Source organism: Hydra viridissima, unplaced genomic scaffold (assembly GCF_058129835.1).
Source record: "Hydra viridissima isolate aposymbiotic clone 2 unplaced genomic scaffold, HvirCarnegie_v1 scaffold_7, whole genome shotgun sequence".
Lineage (NCBI taxonomy): Eukaryota > Metazoa > Cnidaria > Hydrozoa > Anthoathecata > Hydridae > Hydra > Hydra viridissima.
The window spans coordinates 8,203,033-8,221,045 of record NW_028324306.1 but is presented as its reverse complement, the minus strand read 5'-3'; the positions used below and the strand labels follow the sequence as shown (position 1 = coordinate 8,221,045).

General features: G+C 28.5%; 1 protein-coding gene and 1 pseudogene across 1 annotated transcript in view; both read right to left on the bottom strand.

Annotated features, from left to right (window-relative positions):
* Window positions 1–18,013, bottom strand: part of LOC149885983 (serine/threonine-protein phosphatase 4 catalytic subunit) — a 28,671-nt gene that overhangs the window by 10,507 nt on the left and 151 nt on the right. The window contains exons 1-6 of the mRNA XM_090093028.1: window positions 17,881–18,013; window positions 13,780–13,851; window positions 10,299–10,350; window positions 4,950–5,000; window positions 2,951–3,052; window positions 196–258 (exon numbers count right to left, since the gene is read on the bottom strand). The exon at window positions 17,881–18,013 is cut by the window's right edge and continues 151 nt beyond it. Of these exons, the coding sequence (XP_089949154.1) occupies window positions 196–258; window positions 2,951–3,052; window positions 4,950–5,000; window positions 10,299–10,350; window positions 13,780–13,851; window positions 17,881–17,903 (363 nt within the window). The 5' untranslated portion in view covers window positions 17,904–18,013. The remainder of the gene's footprint in view (window positions 1–195; window positions 259–2,950; window positions 3,053–4,949; window positions 5,001–10,298; window positions 10,351–13,779; window positions 13,852–17,880) is intronic.
* On the bottom strand, window positions 6,371–8,331 carry LOC149885984 (uncharacterized; annotated as a pseudogene).

Below are 18,013 nucleotides of genomic sequence, written 5' to 3'. Positions count from 1 at the left end.
ATAAAATCTTATAACTTCCATTTTCTATAAAATGTATATTTTGCTTAAAATTAATATTATATTTGCTTTCAAACATTCTGATAATACTGTATAATATGTGAGATAAAAAGAAGAAAAAAATCCACAAATTAAAAAAAGATTTTTTAATAATTTTTTTGTATTTTAAAAAAACTTTAAAATATATAAAATTAACACCTGAGTAATCTGGCGACTTTCATGATTGCCTCGAATTAATGTTATCCTATCTGGGTATCTGACCTACCAAAATAAAATTAACATTTCATTAAAAAAAAAGAATTATTTCATTTTAAAAAGTTCACAGTCTTAATATACAAGTTAACTACAGGACTGGAGTCTGTTTATTTCATTAGAGAAACCATTCTGTATAAATATCAATGTAGAAACTTGAAAATGTGGCTGATTTTTAACTAAGTTACTAGTCAGGTAGCCTAGCAAGATTGGCGTCACCAAATATTTCTATTTTCTGTATATATATAAGGAGTATAGACAGATATATAAAAAGACATGACAATCTCATTTTATATATCTGTCTATACTCCTTATATATATACAGAAAATAGAAATATTTGGTGACACTGATCTTGCTAGGCTTCCTGACTAGTAACTTAGTTAAAAATCAACCACATTTTCAAGTTTCCACATTGATAATGCACATATAACAACAAGCATACTGTAGAGTCCTTATGCAAAATTCAATATAAGAATGATAACAGGGACAGTCTTTTAGATTCAATGTTCAAGAAAGTATGTGATGCACAAGGGGATTCTAAACACAACAAACTTCCAGATATTTCTGAACAAGTTAAAGAAGAAATTTGCTTATATTTAAAGCATTCTGTTTTGGATTGAAACAGTTCAGGATCGAAGCAGTGATCCTCTTCAATTTTGGAAACAGAACTTAAGTGCTTTTCCACTTCTGGCCAAAGCAACATTAACCTTGCTTGCAATTAAAGCAAAAAATTGTTAATCAGAAAGAGTAATAGAGATTAGTGAGAAAAAGAAAAAAAATTTTTTCAACCCCTCCATACCAAACTCCGCCACTTGAAACAATTTTCAAAGTCTTAGACAAAGAGAGTACCTGCAAACTACATAAGACAAATGGTTTTTACTATGCATTCAAAAAAGTTAGAAGAAAAAAAAAGAACATTTAGTATCCTCAAATTCAAAATTAATTACAAATGAATACTTTGTAATCGAGAATAAAAACGTTCACTGAATTTAAAGCTGTTTCCTTACTTGAAAAAATCATTTCAGTGAATGATTTTTTAAAAATATCTCCCTGTATGATTAACATAATTTTTTCACTTTCAGAAACATTAGATGTAACATTTTTTCACTTTCAGAAACATTAGATGTAGCAGTCATTAGCTCTTTTCACTGAAAGTTAAAAAATTATGTTAATGATACAGAGAGATACTTTTACTTCAAAGTATTGCTGATTACAAACTTTTACTTTTTCCTATTTCTCTCTCCTTTAATTAGGCCATTTCTCAATAATTTTATAAATTTTACATGGAGCTTTTTGGATTTAAATTGTTCTAACATATACAACTTCATCCTCTGTTGCAATTTTATATAAAAACCTCTTCCTTTGCTACCTTTTAGCAATATTTCACTTGTCAAAAGATCCCTTTTTAACATCTCTTAAATTCAATATAAAGAAAGTAAATTTTATCTTTTCTGATTACTTTTAAAAAAGAGCTAATGACTGCTGGGGTTACATCTAATGTTTCTGTTTAAGTTGAAATAAAAAAGTGATTTATGATTTTCTTGAAATCAGACAAAAAGCTGAATTGGAAACAGAAAGACAAATGTTGTACTCTATGTTCAATAACTAACTATGCTCAATTACTTTAAACTCATGGTTTACTGAATGTTCTATATGTTAGATATTTACTAATTTAAAGAGAACATACAAACTTATTCAGATGTTTAAGGTCAGCATTTTCATAAAGATGTGGTGGGCAATACAATGAGAGTATTGGCTAATTAGGGCTATTATTTAGAGCTAACATAAGAAAGTCTATACAATTAAAAAAAAAATCAAAAAGTATTTCTAAACATTTTTATTTATTCTGTTATGACTATTGTTTTAAATGGTTTTCTTGCATGTAAAACTGATTCATAAAAAATTTTTTTTTTTTTTTTTACATACAATAAAAGTGTAAGAAAAAAAGTAAATTTCCTAAAGACTAAAAATTTCAATTTGAATTTTCAGGGAAAACTTTTTTTCTTTAATTAGTAGTCAAAAACCCCAAACTCAAAATTCTTGAAGACCAGTGTTGATGTTAAGGTAGCTTAACATCAACACTGATCTTCAAGAATTTGCTGCCTAGGCAGTAATTGCTTTGGTGTTAAAAACCTTTCTTTTTGCTCTGAAACTATGAATGTTTTGCAACCAGTTTTAATTTGACTGACAAAAGTAAATAGACCTGAGAGTGAAAGATTGGTTCACTGTTTTGTAACTTTTGGGGATCATAAAATGGTGACAGATTAGTACTGGAGTTGAAACCAAAATTAGTTCCTTTTTTTTAACAAAAGAAGTCTTGATGATTGGATTTTTTGTAAATGAATGTAATTACTGTAAAAAAATTTAAAAATATTTAAATGATTAAGCTCTACTATGGTAACTAATTTTGAAAATATATCTTACCTAATCAATAAGTAATGTTACTTTTAAAATCAAATAGTCTGTTTTTCATTAATTAGGGCTTTTTTAAATTTTAAATCATGCTTTCTTCAAAAGCTTTTTTTAGTAACTGCAAATTGAGATAACTTAAAAATCTTTAGCTTTGATTATTTTAAAACCTTTCTACAAAAAATTTTTTAATTGTAAGTGTAGTGTTTTTAAACAATTTATTATACTATAAATTGAAATAAACTTAGTTTACCAACTTTAAAAAAAAATATATAAATAAAAATGTTATACCTTAAGGGCTAACAGCAATAAGAATGTTTCCACACTATAAAATCCTCTATCAACAAAATCCCCCATAAAAAGATAGTTAGTTTCTGGAACATCACCACCTACCTAAAAATTAAAAAATTAATACCAGTTGCAAAGAAATCTTGCAAAACAATTGATACTTCTAAAATTTACAATTTTTTACATTACCGAATCTATAAAAAGTCCAAAAGAAATCTCATCTAGCCAACAATCTGTTTATGTGGTTGTTGAACCTAAATGTAGTTCATAACCAGAAGTTTGAAGAGAAGAGGGTTCATCAAGACACTTGACACTTTATTAACAGCATAATATTCCTCCTCTATTCATTATTGATCTTATCTTTGAAGCATGAACAGGATCCAGTTGCTCATTTAAAAAAACCTGTTGCTGTGATATAAAAAGAAATGAGACTTTTGTCACAGCACATTTTGTATACTGCACAGGCTTAATCCAAACAAGTTCATGCAGGCCATGGCTATAGAACAGAATGTATACCACAAAACCATCTTAAAAACAGAAGACCTGGGAATGAAGTCCTATGTCATGAGCACTGGTCAACTGTCAGACACCATGGAGGAGACACAAAATATAAAAGATGGCATTAAGAAGACATGCAAGGTAAAAGAAACCATGAAGGAAACATGAAAGGTAAAACAACCTCAACCACAAAATTTCTGAGTTGATAAGGTTCTTCTCTAGAAAGAATAACTTTGACTAGGACCAGAAGTTGAAAAGAAGAATCAACCACTGAATATGTAGAAGGCATTTGGAAAATGTTGAACCCATCATCATACATCATAAGTTCCCCACTTCTATTGTGGTCTTAGGTTTAACTAACCTACTAAATAGGGTGATGTCACCAAATAGTTAAAACTCAAGGTCAATGCAAACAGTTGCATTGAAGGTTTGAAGGATGTTGTTAAACCCTAGATGGACTCTATGCCTGCCCATAAAACTAAAATAACTCAGGCCTGGCGAACCAAGAAAATGTAATTCCACTGCTCACCAGACTGTAACCTGCTTGACTACTACCTGTTGGGGGTAGTTGAAGCAGAGGTCAACAAAGTCTTGCATAATAACATAATTGTTGTCAAAATAGCTGTTAAGTGATGAGTCAAATGAACAAAGCATATCAAGGCACCATCATCAAGGCCTGTGGCACATTCAAGTCCTATTTAGAAGCCATTGTGGACACTGAGGATGTTCATATTGAGTAATGGGTAAACTAATTACAATGCCTTTGCTTTACATACTTGAATTTGTAAATAAAATGAACAATCTAATATATAAAGTTTATATGTATGTGGGTGTTTTCTTTATACAAATCCACAGTTTTGATCCAATCATCACCAAACTTTGTACACAGATTTGAGCATTTACCAGTGAAAACCAAAAAATTGTAAATATGCATTAAATATGGTTTTTGAAGGATACTTTTGGAAAAGTATACGGTATAAGCAACATGAACATCAAACTGCATTTTCTGCATAATCATCTTTCTAACAACACAGAAAACCTAGGTGAACTTAGAAATAAGCAAGGTGAACAATTTCACCAAGATTTAGCAGTCATGAAGGAATGAAATTAGAAGAGATAAAATGTGAAAATGTTGGCTGATTATTAAACTTAATAAACAGCTGCCTAAAATGGAATAAAAAGATCACTAAAATAACAATAAATTGACTTTAAAATGTGAATCCAAAAATCTTAAAATACATACAAAATCCATTTCTGACATTAAAACTTAAAAAAAAAAAAAACTAAACAGAAAGTAGATAAGTTAAATTATTAATTTATAAAATTTAAAAAAAAGAACAAACTTGACTATCTTTTTAAATTGTAAAATGATATCTTTTTATAAAAAAAATATTTTTTCTTAAAAATATCATATTTTAACTTCAATAAGTTATCAGTTAGCAATCGAAAATTTTACCCTTAGAAACATTTTAAAATTCAAATACTATTTTTAGCAAAAAATTACCTTGAATAGTTCTTTTAAGTCATAAAATTGACCATGGATATCTCCACATACCTTAAGATAAATTTTTGAGATATGAAAAAATAAAAAAGCTACCAAAAGTCATTTTATGCTAAAATAAAATGCTAATATATTTCTTACAAAGTTTCAATAAATTATCTAGACTCCTCTCAAAGTCCTTCCAAAAAAGTCCTGATTTCCAGTTTAAAATAGTAGTGTAATTGCATTTATTGCAAATTTTGTAAACAACTAAACTAACATTATAAATTTACACAATTTAATATCTAATGACTGCTATATTTATTTTATTGAATACTAAAGATAATTTTTTTTTAATAAGCTCAAATTAAAATATTGACAAGAAGCAGTAAAATTGTAGAAACTAAACACAAGTCTTTGTCAGCCAAAAATTTGGGGGTGAAACACTGCCTAAAATCAAATTGTTTTGTGTTAAAATTGGAGATGCTGTAAACGCCCAAAAGGATCCTACTTTCACTGATTTATAACTGAATGTTTTCCACCACCACTGATCCCTCTCCTGTAATTGCCAAAGAGAGAGGACTTTAAGTTCCAATGCATAAGACTAAAAAAGTCACAACTTCCCATCTTTTTTTGTTGGATAAGCTATAAAGTTTGACGATAATTCTCATACCTGACAGTGCACAGTGGGCCAGAATGGCCAATTTTGAGACAAAATTAATAACTAATTTAATATTAGTGCTACATTCACTAAATTTGGTATGAGTACTATTGTAAGGTTTGAGCTTCTTATGAAGGCGTTGTTTTTTATTTAGTTGCTATGGATACCTATTTTTTTGCATAGCAACAACCTAGTTTTTGGAGTTATAGATTTTTTATGAGTGCTATACACTAAGTTTGCCACGAGCACCAGTCTGCGCTTCTTATGAAGGTGTTATTTTTTTATTTGGTTGCTATGGATACCTATTTTGGCGTAGCATTAACCTACTTGTGTCATATACACTAAATTTGGTAAGAGTACTAATACGAGGTATGCATTTTATATTATGATATCAAGTTTGGTTGCTATGGATACCTTATTACGCATAGCAACAAGCCTTTTATAGTGACAGTCAATTTTATACAAATTCTTGACTTATTTACTGCAAATTATTAAAAAATTAGGATTTTTAATGCTATAGTGTTCGAAATAAATGTACATGGGAACTTTTTAATTTATCTTAATTATAGAATACTGACAATTTTAATTAGCAGTGCATAAATTTGAATTTTAATAATAATCAAAGCAAGAAACCAAAATTTGGCATGTAAAAATCTATAATAAGAACATCTAAACACTGCTTTTTAACATTTGCAGGACACCTTCTGGCAAAACCTTCTTCTTAGTACTAACTATTGTTCTTAGTGAAGAAATGACTGGATCACTAGAACAAAATAATCGCTCAAATAAATCTTCATAACATTTGATATGGTCACACTTGCGTGTAAAATGCTCACAATACTTTTTAAAATCTTTATTCCGGGCCTCTATAGTTTCTTCACTTAAGAGCCCAATTGGTAATGTCATGTAATCAACAACACTGGGAGCATGAATTAACATTTTGTGAATGCTCTGCGGCATATAGTACCATGGATAGCATTCCACGTAAAACCTAGCTGTATGTGTACAGTATTCCCTGAATAAATCTGTATCAAGCTCAAAACCGCAAGTTCAAAATTAAGTCCTGTGATTTCAGAAAACAATTGTTTATTCTGAAAAGCTCTTCTGGAGGTGTTGCCATCATTAGATGTTCCTGAGCCGCTAGCCTTAGGCCTATCAACAATCAGTCCCATCTTCTCTTGAAAAGCAAGCTGAATTTTTTTCTTTTGCATTTCAATTTGTTGCTTGTCAGCTGGTAATCTTGATGACCATTTCTTGACTGGTAATTTGTAAGCAATATGGATTAAGCATTCGAATGTTCGTATCCATGCATGTAGAATTGAAATCCCATATTGTAACCCATTTTGAGTGTACAACTTCAGTAACACCTGTAATAAATAAAAAACTGCATTTTAAACTAACAAAATATAAAAAGGTGTGCATATATATATATATATATATATATATATATATATATATATATATATATATATATATATATATACACATTAGGGTGTACTTGTGTACAAAATATTTTCTATATACCTATCAATATCATTCATTTCTTTTGGACTAACACCACATAGAGAGCAGCACTGTGATGAGTCAGTTACATCTGATAATGCAGTATGGGCTTTGCCATCAATCATAGTAATTTCAATTTTATGGTCAACATCAATAAACTTACCATTAAGTAGGATATAGCTTGTTTTAGTAAGCTGTTTAATCTCATTTTTTAATGTCAATTCCTCACTACGAAGAAGATCTGCAGTTTCCTCTACAAATTTAAATCGCAAAGGCTGACAGTACAAAGTAGATGTTGGTTTAGAATTTCTCCAAAAAATAATCTTTTTATCATTGACAATAGATGAGAGCTCTAAAGGCACAAAGCATGTAATAAACAGAGACTCCTCACTCTTCAGATTCCTAGTACACTCATCATTATTACATATTTGTTTATATATACTATGCCCACTTGAGCCATCAAAACCAGCTTTGTATATTAGAGTAACTCTATTACACTCATTTGCATTTAAAACACCGGTCTGTGTCTCTAAAAGCTTTGTTGTAGTGTGATCCAGTAGATCTTGAAGTGGAACACTAGCAGAATAGTCAGTTACGCTAATGTTTTTAGGATAGCATCGATCTTTTAGGATTGCCACTCTAACATTATTATATGCTGGGTAGAGATTGCATTCTTTTTCATCAGCTTTGTTTTTCATCAGTTGATATGATGCCTTTGTCAAATTACAATCTAAAATAAGGGCCAAAGCTTCATCAGTAGACATATAAGATGGGGATATAGTATCCACTAACAATTTTTCTGCTAATTTGGCGTTTTTAGGCTCATTATTTTTCCCAAATTTGACTTTAGTTGCAAATAATAGTTGGTTAGCTGAGTATTGATCCATTTCAGCAACTTTTCTATACTTAGATCTCAAAGAGGACTCATCAAAATTTAAAGTAGGCCTACCAATAGGAGTGGTAACAATTGTTGGAGTAGCAGTTGGAACATATGCAAAAGGTATAAAGTCAGAATCCAACCAGTTTGCATATTTTTTCTCAAATGCTGCAGCTTTGCGGTTAACATCATTCCAACGAGACTTCAAGTTCTTTAAGAATGCAATTAATTTGTTTCATATAATTTCAGAATCATCTAAGTCTAACTTGACAACTAATTGATCATAAATTGTTGGATATAGACATATTACTGGATCTAATGCAGTTGTATATATAATGGTACTTCATTCTTATATTATTATTTATTCTAAAAATAGAATATATATATATATATATATATATATATATATATATATATATATATATATATATATATATATATATATATTCATAATCTAATATTATATAAGTTAAATATAGTTGGTGATTAATTTACTAACAATATCTAAGCAACCTATTTATATAGGGTTTTTGTATAATCAATAATATATAGTAATGTAAAAAAAAATGTTTTAATGAAAGTTGTCACGGTATAAAATCATGTGTAATGTTTTAGTTACATAGTCTACATCTGCAAGTATCTGCAACCAAAACTGTTTTTAACTCATTAAATATATTTTTTTCAGTGAATATCAGCCATAAAAATCCTGGCCAAACATGGCCGAAAAAATATAAGCAAAGTATAAGCAAAAAAAAACACAATTATTTCAACAATTAAACACACAATCTTCGATTGATCATAAAATGAGTCAGATACGTTCAAGAAGATAAAAAAAAAAGTCAATTGATAGCCAATATATGTATTAAAACTACAATTCAAATTCGTAGTAATATAAATTACCTAACATTAAATGGCAAAGCATATAAAAAAAATATTTTTCTAAACTTTTTAAGAAAAGCGCTTGACCGCCTAAAATAATGTTCAGAGTGACAACGTAACATATTGATTTACATAAAAACGCCTTCACTTAAAATTAAAAAATTTTAGTGAAGGCGTTTTTATGTAAATCAATATGTTACATTCATTGAATAGTAGTTTTTTATACAAAAATTGAATAAAAATAATTTTGACTTTTGGCACACCATGGCCCACTGTGCAATGGTGTATAAGGTCCGACCCTAAGAGCTCTTCTGCCCATCTGTACAACCTCTTCTTTAGAATTGCTACTGCAGGAATTATTATATGTGCTTTACATCTATTGTGTTGATGAAGAAGTATTTGGTTATTTATCTATGATCAAAATCATCTTATGCATAAAATCCTTAGCAGCACCCAATTAAGATAAGGCAAGTTTATTTAGCAGCACATTTTCAGTCAAAGTTTAATCTAATCAATGTGCTCCTCATTTTCCTCAATCAGTTTGATTAATGAAAATTGGGAAAGCATATTGATTGGATTGAGAAAGATGAATTTGATGTGTCTGATGTTCAATTCATTCCAAAGAATAAACATTTTCATGCTAACTCATCTGCTGGATTAACACTTAAACTCATGAACAAATGCAGGAAAATGATTAAAAAATCGTGTGATGAATAATCGAATGATATGAATGATCTACCACATAAAATAATAATGATCAGCGCATACTACTTACATAAAACATAAAATAATGATGATCACCTACTATTTAGTAAAATAATGATGAACATCACTTCCATAAAAATGTCACCATTAAAACATACCAATTAGTATATGGCATTTTTTGCACCAAATTTATACACCAAAAATAAACCTAAAAGCAGCTTTAAAAAAAAAGTTATAAGTTTTGGTCACTTAAAGTTTATCTGAGACACTGTGGGATACCTAAGTCGATCTGTTTGTACTTCATTAAGAAAAAGTTTGAAAAATCTTACAAGGACTCTCAAAAAAAAAAAAAACAAGAAAATTTTGAAACAGTTTTGTGCTGCAATGCAGAAAACTTGTTTGATTACATTGGTCTTAAAGTAAATTATACTTCTGTTATATGAATAGAACTAGAGGTTGGAGGTCTAAGCTTCTAGGGAATGCAGGTCCAAAGCCTTTCAGAGAAATAATTATTCATCAAACATTCAACACAACAAAGATTTGGGAATAAAATTAAAAAAAAAATTTTTGGATTGACATTATGCAGTAATTTAAGCTTGATTTATTTACATATAATTTTATGTGAATTTATTTCAATAAGTTTCTTATTTCTAATAAAACAATTGACCGATAAAAATGTTGCCAAAAAAGAGAAAAAATAAATAAAACTTTTGGAAAAAAGAAAAGAAAATAACTTAAAACAGCTTACAGTAACAGGTGAGTCAACTCTTTGTACATTACTTTCTTCTATTAAAATTTCCCTGAAAAACAAATCATTCTTGGATACTAACTGTAAAAACTGAATTTTGTTAAAAAGTTATAATTTTATCCTAAAAAAATAAGAAAAAAATTTGGGCAACAAATTAAAAAAAGTAATTCCTGAACAATTCAAACTTTAAACATATATCAATTTACAGGGTAACTTGAAAAAAAAAATCAATATCATAAATTCTGTAGATTTAATCATCTAAAAAAATTTTTTGGATGACTAAATGTACAGATTTTATGAAATTGATTTTTTTTAGAGTTACCCTATAGCTGTTTTCATGGGGAACCCTTTTTTAATACCTAAAAACTTTTAAAACCTAAGGTTTTATGTCAACAAAAAAATGAAATTTTTCATGATTATGTTTGCGCAGTACTTTGTGAAGAAGCAATTAAAAAAAAATTTTTTTTTTTAAAGCAGCTTTAATAAATGGTCAATTACAAAAATAATGATGGTGTAATCTATACTTTAGGAACTGTTCAACTTTTAGTGAAACAAGTTTTCAGCAAGGCGATTTGTAATCTAAATCTAAACATTATAATCTAGAAAATTATTCTAATAATAAAGATTTGGAAAACAGATGCCATATAACTTCATATACACACAGAAAGACCGAACTAACTATATTTTTATAAGGAACACAGTACATCCTATTGATACAAGCAATTGAATTAAAATCACACAGCATATCATTAATGACATGAAAAAATGTGCATAAAATGCTTGAAAGAAATATTGCAAGTCATCAATTCCATTTTGTTACTGACGCATCTAAACATCCAGTTTCTAAAAATAATGGGTGAACAGTAATATTTGAGATTTTTTTAACAGTTTTTACTTTTGAATTTTTTTTTTGTGCACTGATTCATTTATTGTTTCTATTTAAGAGCCCACTCTCTGTAGCTGCTGCTGGCAAAGTTTTATGAAAACATTCTTACTATTTTGTAATCTACATCAAAATGAAGCGTGAAAATTTGATTGATCGTGTGTACAGGTATTGTGAATCACATTTCAAGGAAGGTAGAAAATTCATCGTGTATCATTTTTTGAAAAAAAATCACCCAAGAGCAAGCATTTACAGATACATTTCAATGTGGGAAAAAAGCAAATCAAAACTTTGTGTTGTTGGTTTTGGTCGAAAAAGCTAAAATAATGACTAAAACCAATATTACCAAGTTGAAAAGCATGATTGATGGTTGTCTGGCATTTCCAACCAACAAATTGCTCGAAAGCTCAAGTGCAGCCAATCTCACATTGTGTATACAATTCAGTAAAACACAAATATTGTTTACTAAAAGAAACAGACCATTCCAGCTCGTACTCCTGAGCAAGTGTCTAAGTTACAAACATGTTGTGGCAGATTGTGTAGAAAATTTTATGGGTGTGATTTCATAATTGATGATGAATCATACTTCACATTTTCTCACTCTGATAAGAACTCAAACGTTGAGTATTGGTCAAGCAATCCAAAAGCAGTTTCTTGTGGTGTGAAATACAAGTCCAAGGCAAAGTTTGAAAAGAAAATACTGGTATGGTTAGCAATTTCACCTCGAGGCATCTCAACACCCTATTTTGTTCCTTCAGGCCTTGCTGTCAAACAAAATGTGTATTTGAAAGAGTGCATTATCAAAAGACTGATGCCTTTCATTAAAAAACATCATCCTGAGGGTAATTTTGTGTTTTGGCCTGATTTGGCTTCAGCCCTTTATGCTAAATCAATGACAAGATACTTGATCTCAAAAAAAATGACTTTTGTACAAAAAGCCGATAATCCTCCTGCTGTGCCTGAAATTTGTCCAGTTGAGAACTTTTGGTCAATTTTGAAGAGAATGGTTTATAAGAACAATTGGCAGGCTACTTCAGTTGATGAATTAAAACAACTGATCAAGTATTGTTTGAAGAAAGTAGATGTAAATGCTGTACAGAATATGTGCGGAGGGGTGTATCGAAAGCTTGATTTTGTAAGACGAAACAGTGAAACAAGTCTATTGCAACTTCAAAAATAAATTATTTGATTATAAATCTACAAGCTGTTTTTTATTTTATCAAAAATATTGATCCACTGCAAAGATAGAGCGTTTCAAATAAATCTCAAATTTTACTGTTCACCTGTTATTGATGATGAACAGCCTGAAGGTGTGGACATAAAAATAACACAAACCAGTAATTCAATTAAAATAAATCTGATTGTTAAATTTAACAACTGCTTCAAGGATGACAAACAAAGTAATAACAAAACACAAAGTTTTGCAACCAAGTGAAGTGTTTAAAGGAAAAAGATTACTTGGAGTTTGAAACAAAAACTGTAGAATTTGTTCATTAACTTTATAACAATTATAGCACAGCAGTTTAACAGAAATTTCTATGCAAAAATATTCATATGCAAAAGATATCAAAAAATTTAGTCTATTTCATGTGGTTGTGCAGACCAAAATGTTAATAAAAGAGATTTTACAAACTTAAGCTTTAGAATGACGTTGGTATAAAGCACAATTTACCTCTTATGGTACCAACCATGATATATTTTCATGTGGCACTATAGAAAGCAAATTAAAAAAAAGCCACATCAAAAGTGAGTGTTAAGAGGTTATAAGATATGCATATTATAAAAACATTTGCAAATGATTTGATTTTGTGCATCACATTTTAAAGATAGTTTTATATTATATTTCAAATGAAAGAATGCATGAAGTTATGAATAATTTAGTAAAAAAAGAAAAAAAAAAAAAAAAGATGAGTCGCTAACAAGCTCAATAGTTGTGTATCTTTTCATCAATTTACTTTGCTATTAACATGCAAACTTGCAATGAAAAAATTAAATAATACTGAAACAAATAATATTGTATATGAGCTTGATAAAAAACATAAAGGAGATTTCACAGAATCAATATGCATAATAATAAATTCAGACAACAGATTGATATAGTTGAATAAGACCAAGATGCTAGTATTACATTCATACACTCTTATAGCCCTGCACCATCTTTTCATTAGCCACTATTTAGTGATAAATATATCATATCAATGAATCACGTTATAATCATAATTACACATCAAGCACCACTACCAAATGACAAAATACTTTAAAAGAAGACTTTGATATTGAAAAGTATTTTTAACTCTCATCATTTTTGAAAAAGAGCATCTTTTCCCATGAAAAATTCTTTTTATATTTTTTTATATTACTTCATGAATTATTTCATTAAATCTATAATTTTCTACAATGTAAATCATCATTAAAAGGTAAATCAGACTATATTTAAAATATGAAATTCTTGAACCATCTTGAATTGAATACTTTGATTTTTCCAGGAAAAATTTGTATCATTGAGTTCTTCAATTGTACAAAATTTTAACAAAATCAAAGAGATATAGTTAAACAGCCTAAATTAGTTGGTATGGAATTACTCGAGTTCTTACATACCTGGCTTTGGCACATAAAGTCCTAACTTCTGATTCTTTAATGATTTCACATCTTTGCAATTGTTCAATTTGCCTTTAAAGAAAAAAATATTTATTTACAACTATTTAAATAGTATAATGTACCTACAATCAATAGAACTAGTAAACATACCAGAATATGTGTTTTTAAAATTAATTTACCATGGCCTACTATAGTGACAGGCCGAGTAAACATACAGCTTTAAAGAAAACTGTAGACAAGTTTTTCTCTTAACAATGTGTAATATGACACGATCAAGGAAAAGGACCTGGTCTTTCTATTTGATATGCAATGAACTTCAATTATATTGTATGTGTATTAAATTTACTTTCTTTTTAGATCTAAATAGTTAGATTCATAAAATATTTTTTTAAAGTGTTGTGTCTCAGGATGCAGAGGTAACTACAATGTTACAAAGTCTGTGAATGTTTTTTGCCTTCCAAATAAAAAAAATCTGGATGAATGAAAAAGATGGATAAGTGCTATACCTGGAGATAACATTCCAGATGTCCCAAATACTTTTATTTGTGAAGATCATTGGCCTAAAAACTATGAAAAAGTTTTAGTTTACAGAAACTTAAGACCAAAACATCCAAAATCTGTATTTTCTTGTGTAAATTCGAGCCAAATTCCAACTCCACAAGCACCTTCAAGAAAAACAAGTAAATTATTACCATCTTTTAGAAGTATTGCGCCTGATGAAATTGAGGATTTTGTAAAAGCTGACAATATTTCATCCTTTGATGATTTATGTGAAAAAATAATATCTAAATCTATATCTTTTTCTTTTTCAATAATATCAAATATCTATGAAAACTGTTTACATCTTCAATCTGCTGATACATTAGACAACTTGGGTGTTCCAAAGTTTATTTTAAAGATAAAAAATGATTTATTCTTTGATAGCAACCACTGTGGCATTAAGTACACCATAAAACCTCTTTCTTACAATCGTATTAATATTATTAACTGTATAGTTGTCTCCATGCTGCAATATATTATCTGAATTCTTTACCAATTGACCACAAAAAAAGTATTATCATTGAACAGATGTTAAGTATGAACTGTGTTTATTGGTGAAAAAAAATATTCTCCTGATATGGTTGCCAGGACATTTGAGTATTTCTACCAAGTATATCACTGATGACAAAATTGACATCAAAAGTTAAAAATGTTGGAGATGATGATTTTTTAAAGTTGTATTTTGACAAATGTTCTATTTCTCAGACTGGTCATTCTACTAATTGATGAAATTTATGTAAAACCACAGTTGACATATCAAGGAGGTAACATTTTTGGCAAAACTGTTAACTCCCCAAATGAATTGGCAAAAACAGTTTTAGATTTAATAATTTGTTCTTTGTTTGGTGGAAAACAGTTTTTGTATAAAGCATCACCAGTAAAAAGTTTAGATGCTAAATTTCAGTATGATCAAACAATGCAAACAATTGAAACAAAAAATTGTGGTGGTTCTGTTGTTGTTGATCTTTGCAACAATAATAAAGTAAATAAAAATACTTTTGGAATGCTTAATCTCCGTAATACTTGGTGCACTAATGATAATATTTTTCTTCTTTATGATTTTGTTCATTTAATAAAATCTATTCACAATAATTGGCTCACAGAGAAATGCCAAGAACTATGTTTTATTTATGAAGGTGTTTCAAGAACTGCAAAATGGTCAGATCTTAAAAAACATTTTCAATTTGAAAAAGATGCTATTGTAAAACTGTCTAAACTAAATGAAACTGCAATTTTTCCTAAACCAATCGAACGTCAAAATGTGTCAACTTGTTTAAGAGTATTTTGTGATGAGACTTTAGCTGCTTTAAAAACTCATTCATCCATAAAAAATGTTGAAGACAGTTTTTTTATCTATTTTTATCAAATTTTTTAAAATTGTTAATGCTAAAGGACTGTATGAAAACATTTGTACTAGAGATAAAAATCATGCTGTTTTTTTATCAAACAATGATGAATGATTGAACTTTCTTTTAAACTTTGTTGATATGGTCGAAAAAATGGCACCTGAAATACACGGTCGAAGAAAGAAATCTAACCAAAGATACTTCTTGTGCTTTTTCCCATATGTGTCGTGGAATGGTTGAACTAGTGAAACATTTACTAATTACAAGTCATAAGTATGTTTGTCTTGGACATTTTACTAGTGATCCTATTGAGAAAGCATTTGGAAAACTTCAACAAGGATCAGGTAGTACCTATTTTATTAATGTTCAGCAAATATTGCAAAAAGTTGACATAAAAAAAAAAAAAAAACTTTGCTTAAATATTGGCATCATAGCTAATGATTTAGAAGTTTCATCAAGTCATTTGTGTAACAAATGTAATTATGTAATGCAAGATGATACTCTGTTGAATGTTTTTCATAATCTTCCTGTTATTGAAAGCGATTTGTCTAATGAAATTAAAATGTCTTTGGTTTATATTCCTGGCTATGTCAGTAGAGAAGATCCTCCAGTTGAAGATACATCATTTTGTTTTGACCAATTTGGAGAATATATCAGAGAGATTAATCATGGTGGGGTTAACTTTGCCTGGTGATAACATCTGTCATTGGATATTTTACTCATACATTTTATTTCACCATCTTTACAAATATTTCTGTCGTGTTGGCTTATCTAACAGCTTTTTGATGGTATCTGACTTTTATGGATTTACCAATGTTTCAAAAAAACATTGTAGAATCCTTACCAATATATTTCTTAACAACTATTGCCATCTTTACTCCCCGCGATCTTCAAAGGAACCCAAATTGAAAATATTGAAACTATCTTAAACATGATATATATATATATATATATATATATATATATATATATATATATATAATATTGTTTTTTTAACTAATTGAAGTTTTATTTTGAAAAGTTATGCTGTTGTTTTTTTTCATAAAGATGTTCGAGCTTTTAGTACTATAAAAACTGAGTCTTTACTATGTTATAATGAAATGCGGCTGGTTTGCATTTAATAAACCATTTTTTCATTTAGGAGGTTTTATTTGTTACAAAAACCTTTATTTATGATAAATTAATTTTTATCTAATGAATTTTTAAATAACCCAAAAAATGAATGCTTCCGTAAATAAAAATACTCGCCTAAATTTTTTTTTATAAAGCCCTATGTTTACTCAGCCTGTCACTATAGTAGGCCATGTAATTTACTCATCTCAGATTATTTTAAAAGCTTACCAATATCTCAGTTGATTTTATTATATATACTATAAAAAGTTTATTTAATGAATAATATGGTAGCAAGGTACAGATAAGATCTATATCCAACCTCCTTAATGCAGCTAGAAAACTTTGTTCATAATCAAATCAGTCAAACTTTATTTAACATGCCATAAAAAAAACTCTTTAAATTTTAGTATCATATTTTTTTTAATCAAAAATAGTAAAAAAAGAATTAATTATAAGTTTTTTGTACTTTTTTTGATAATTAAACCTAAGTACTGAGAAAAAAATAGCAAATGTACTTTTACATAAACAACCTATTCAAATTTATATTAATGTAACAAATGTAAATTATGGTTATTTGACTTTCTTAAAATTGATAAATTGATATAACCTATTAGTTATATAGCTTATATTTTTAAAGGAATTCCAATGCAGACCAATAAAACAGAAATTCTATTGATTTGCATAGTATGACATTAGATTGAATCAATTCGACATGACCCTATAAATCTTCCAGTGAAGATGCTTCAATATTTATTCTTTGATATATCAAATAAAACTCAGTCAAGTATTTAAAGAGAACAACTAAAATTTATACATATTTTGGTCACTTTTCACTTATGATTTTTAAAAATGCCCTAATCCAATCTACCATTTAAATTGAGTTTAAATGTCAGCTACAATTATAAAAACTGAAGTTTAAGTATTTTATATATGAAAGGATGAAATTCTAAATAAAGCTCTGCTTATCATTAGAACACCTCAACTGACTTTGCCTTAATTATAACAAAATAATAAAATGAGCTTCTAATAAAAGATATATAAATCTTCTACATATCTAAACTTATAGTCATAGTTAAAAAAAAATTTGATTGCATAAACATACCTGTCTAAATCACAAGTTCCCATTGCATAAAAACATAAGCTTGTAATGTCAATCACTATCAAAATAAAATAGGCATACAGCAATTATACAAGTTATTTAAATTATTACTGTTTAATAGTATAATATAATGCAT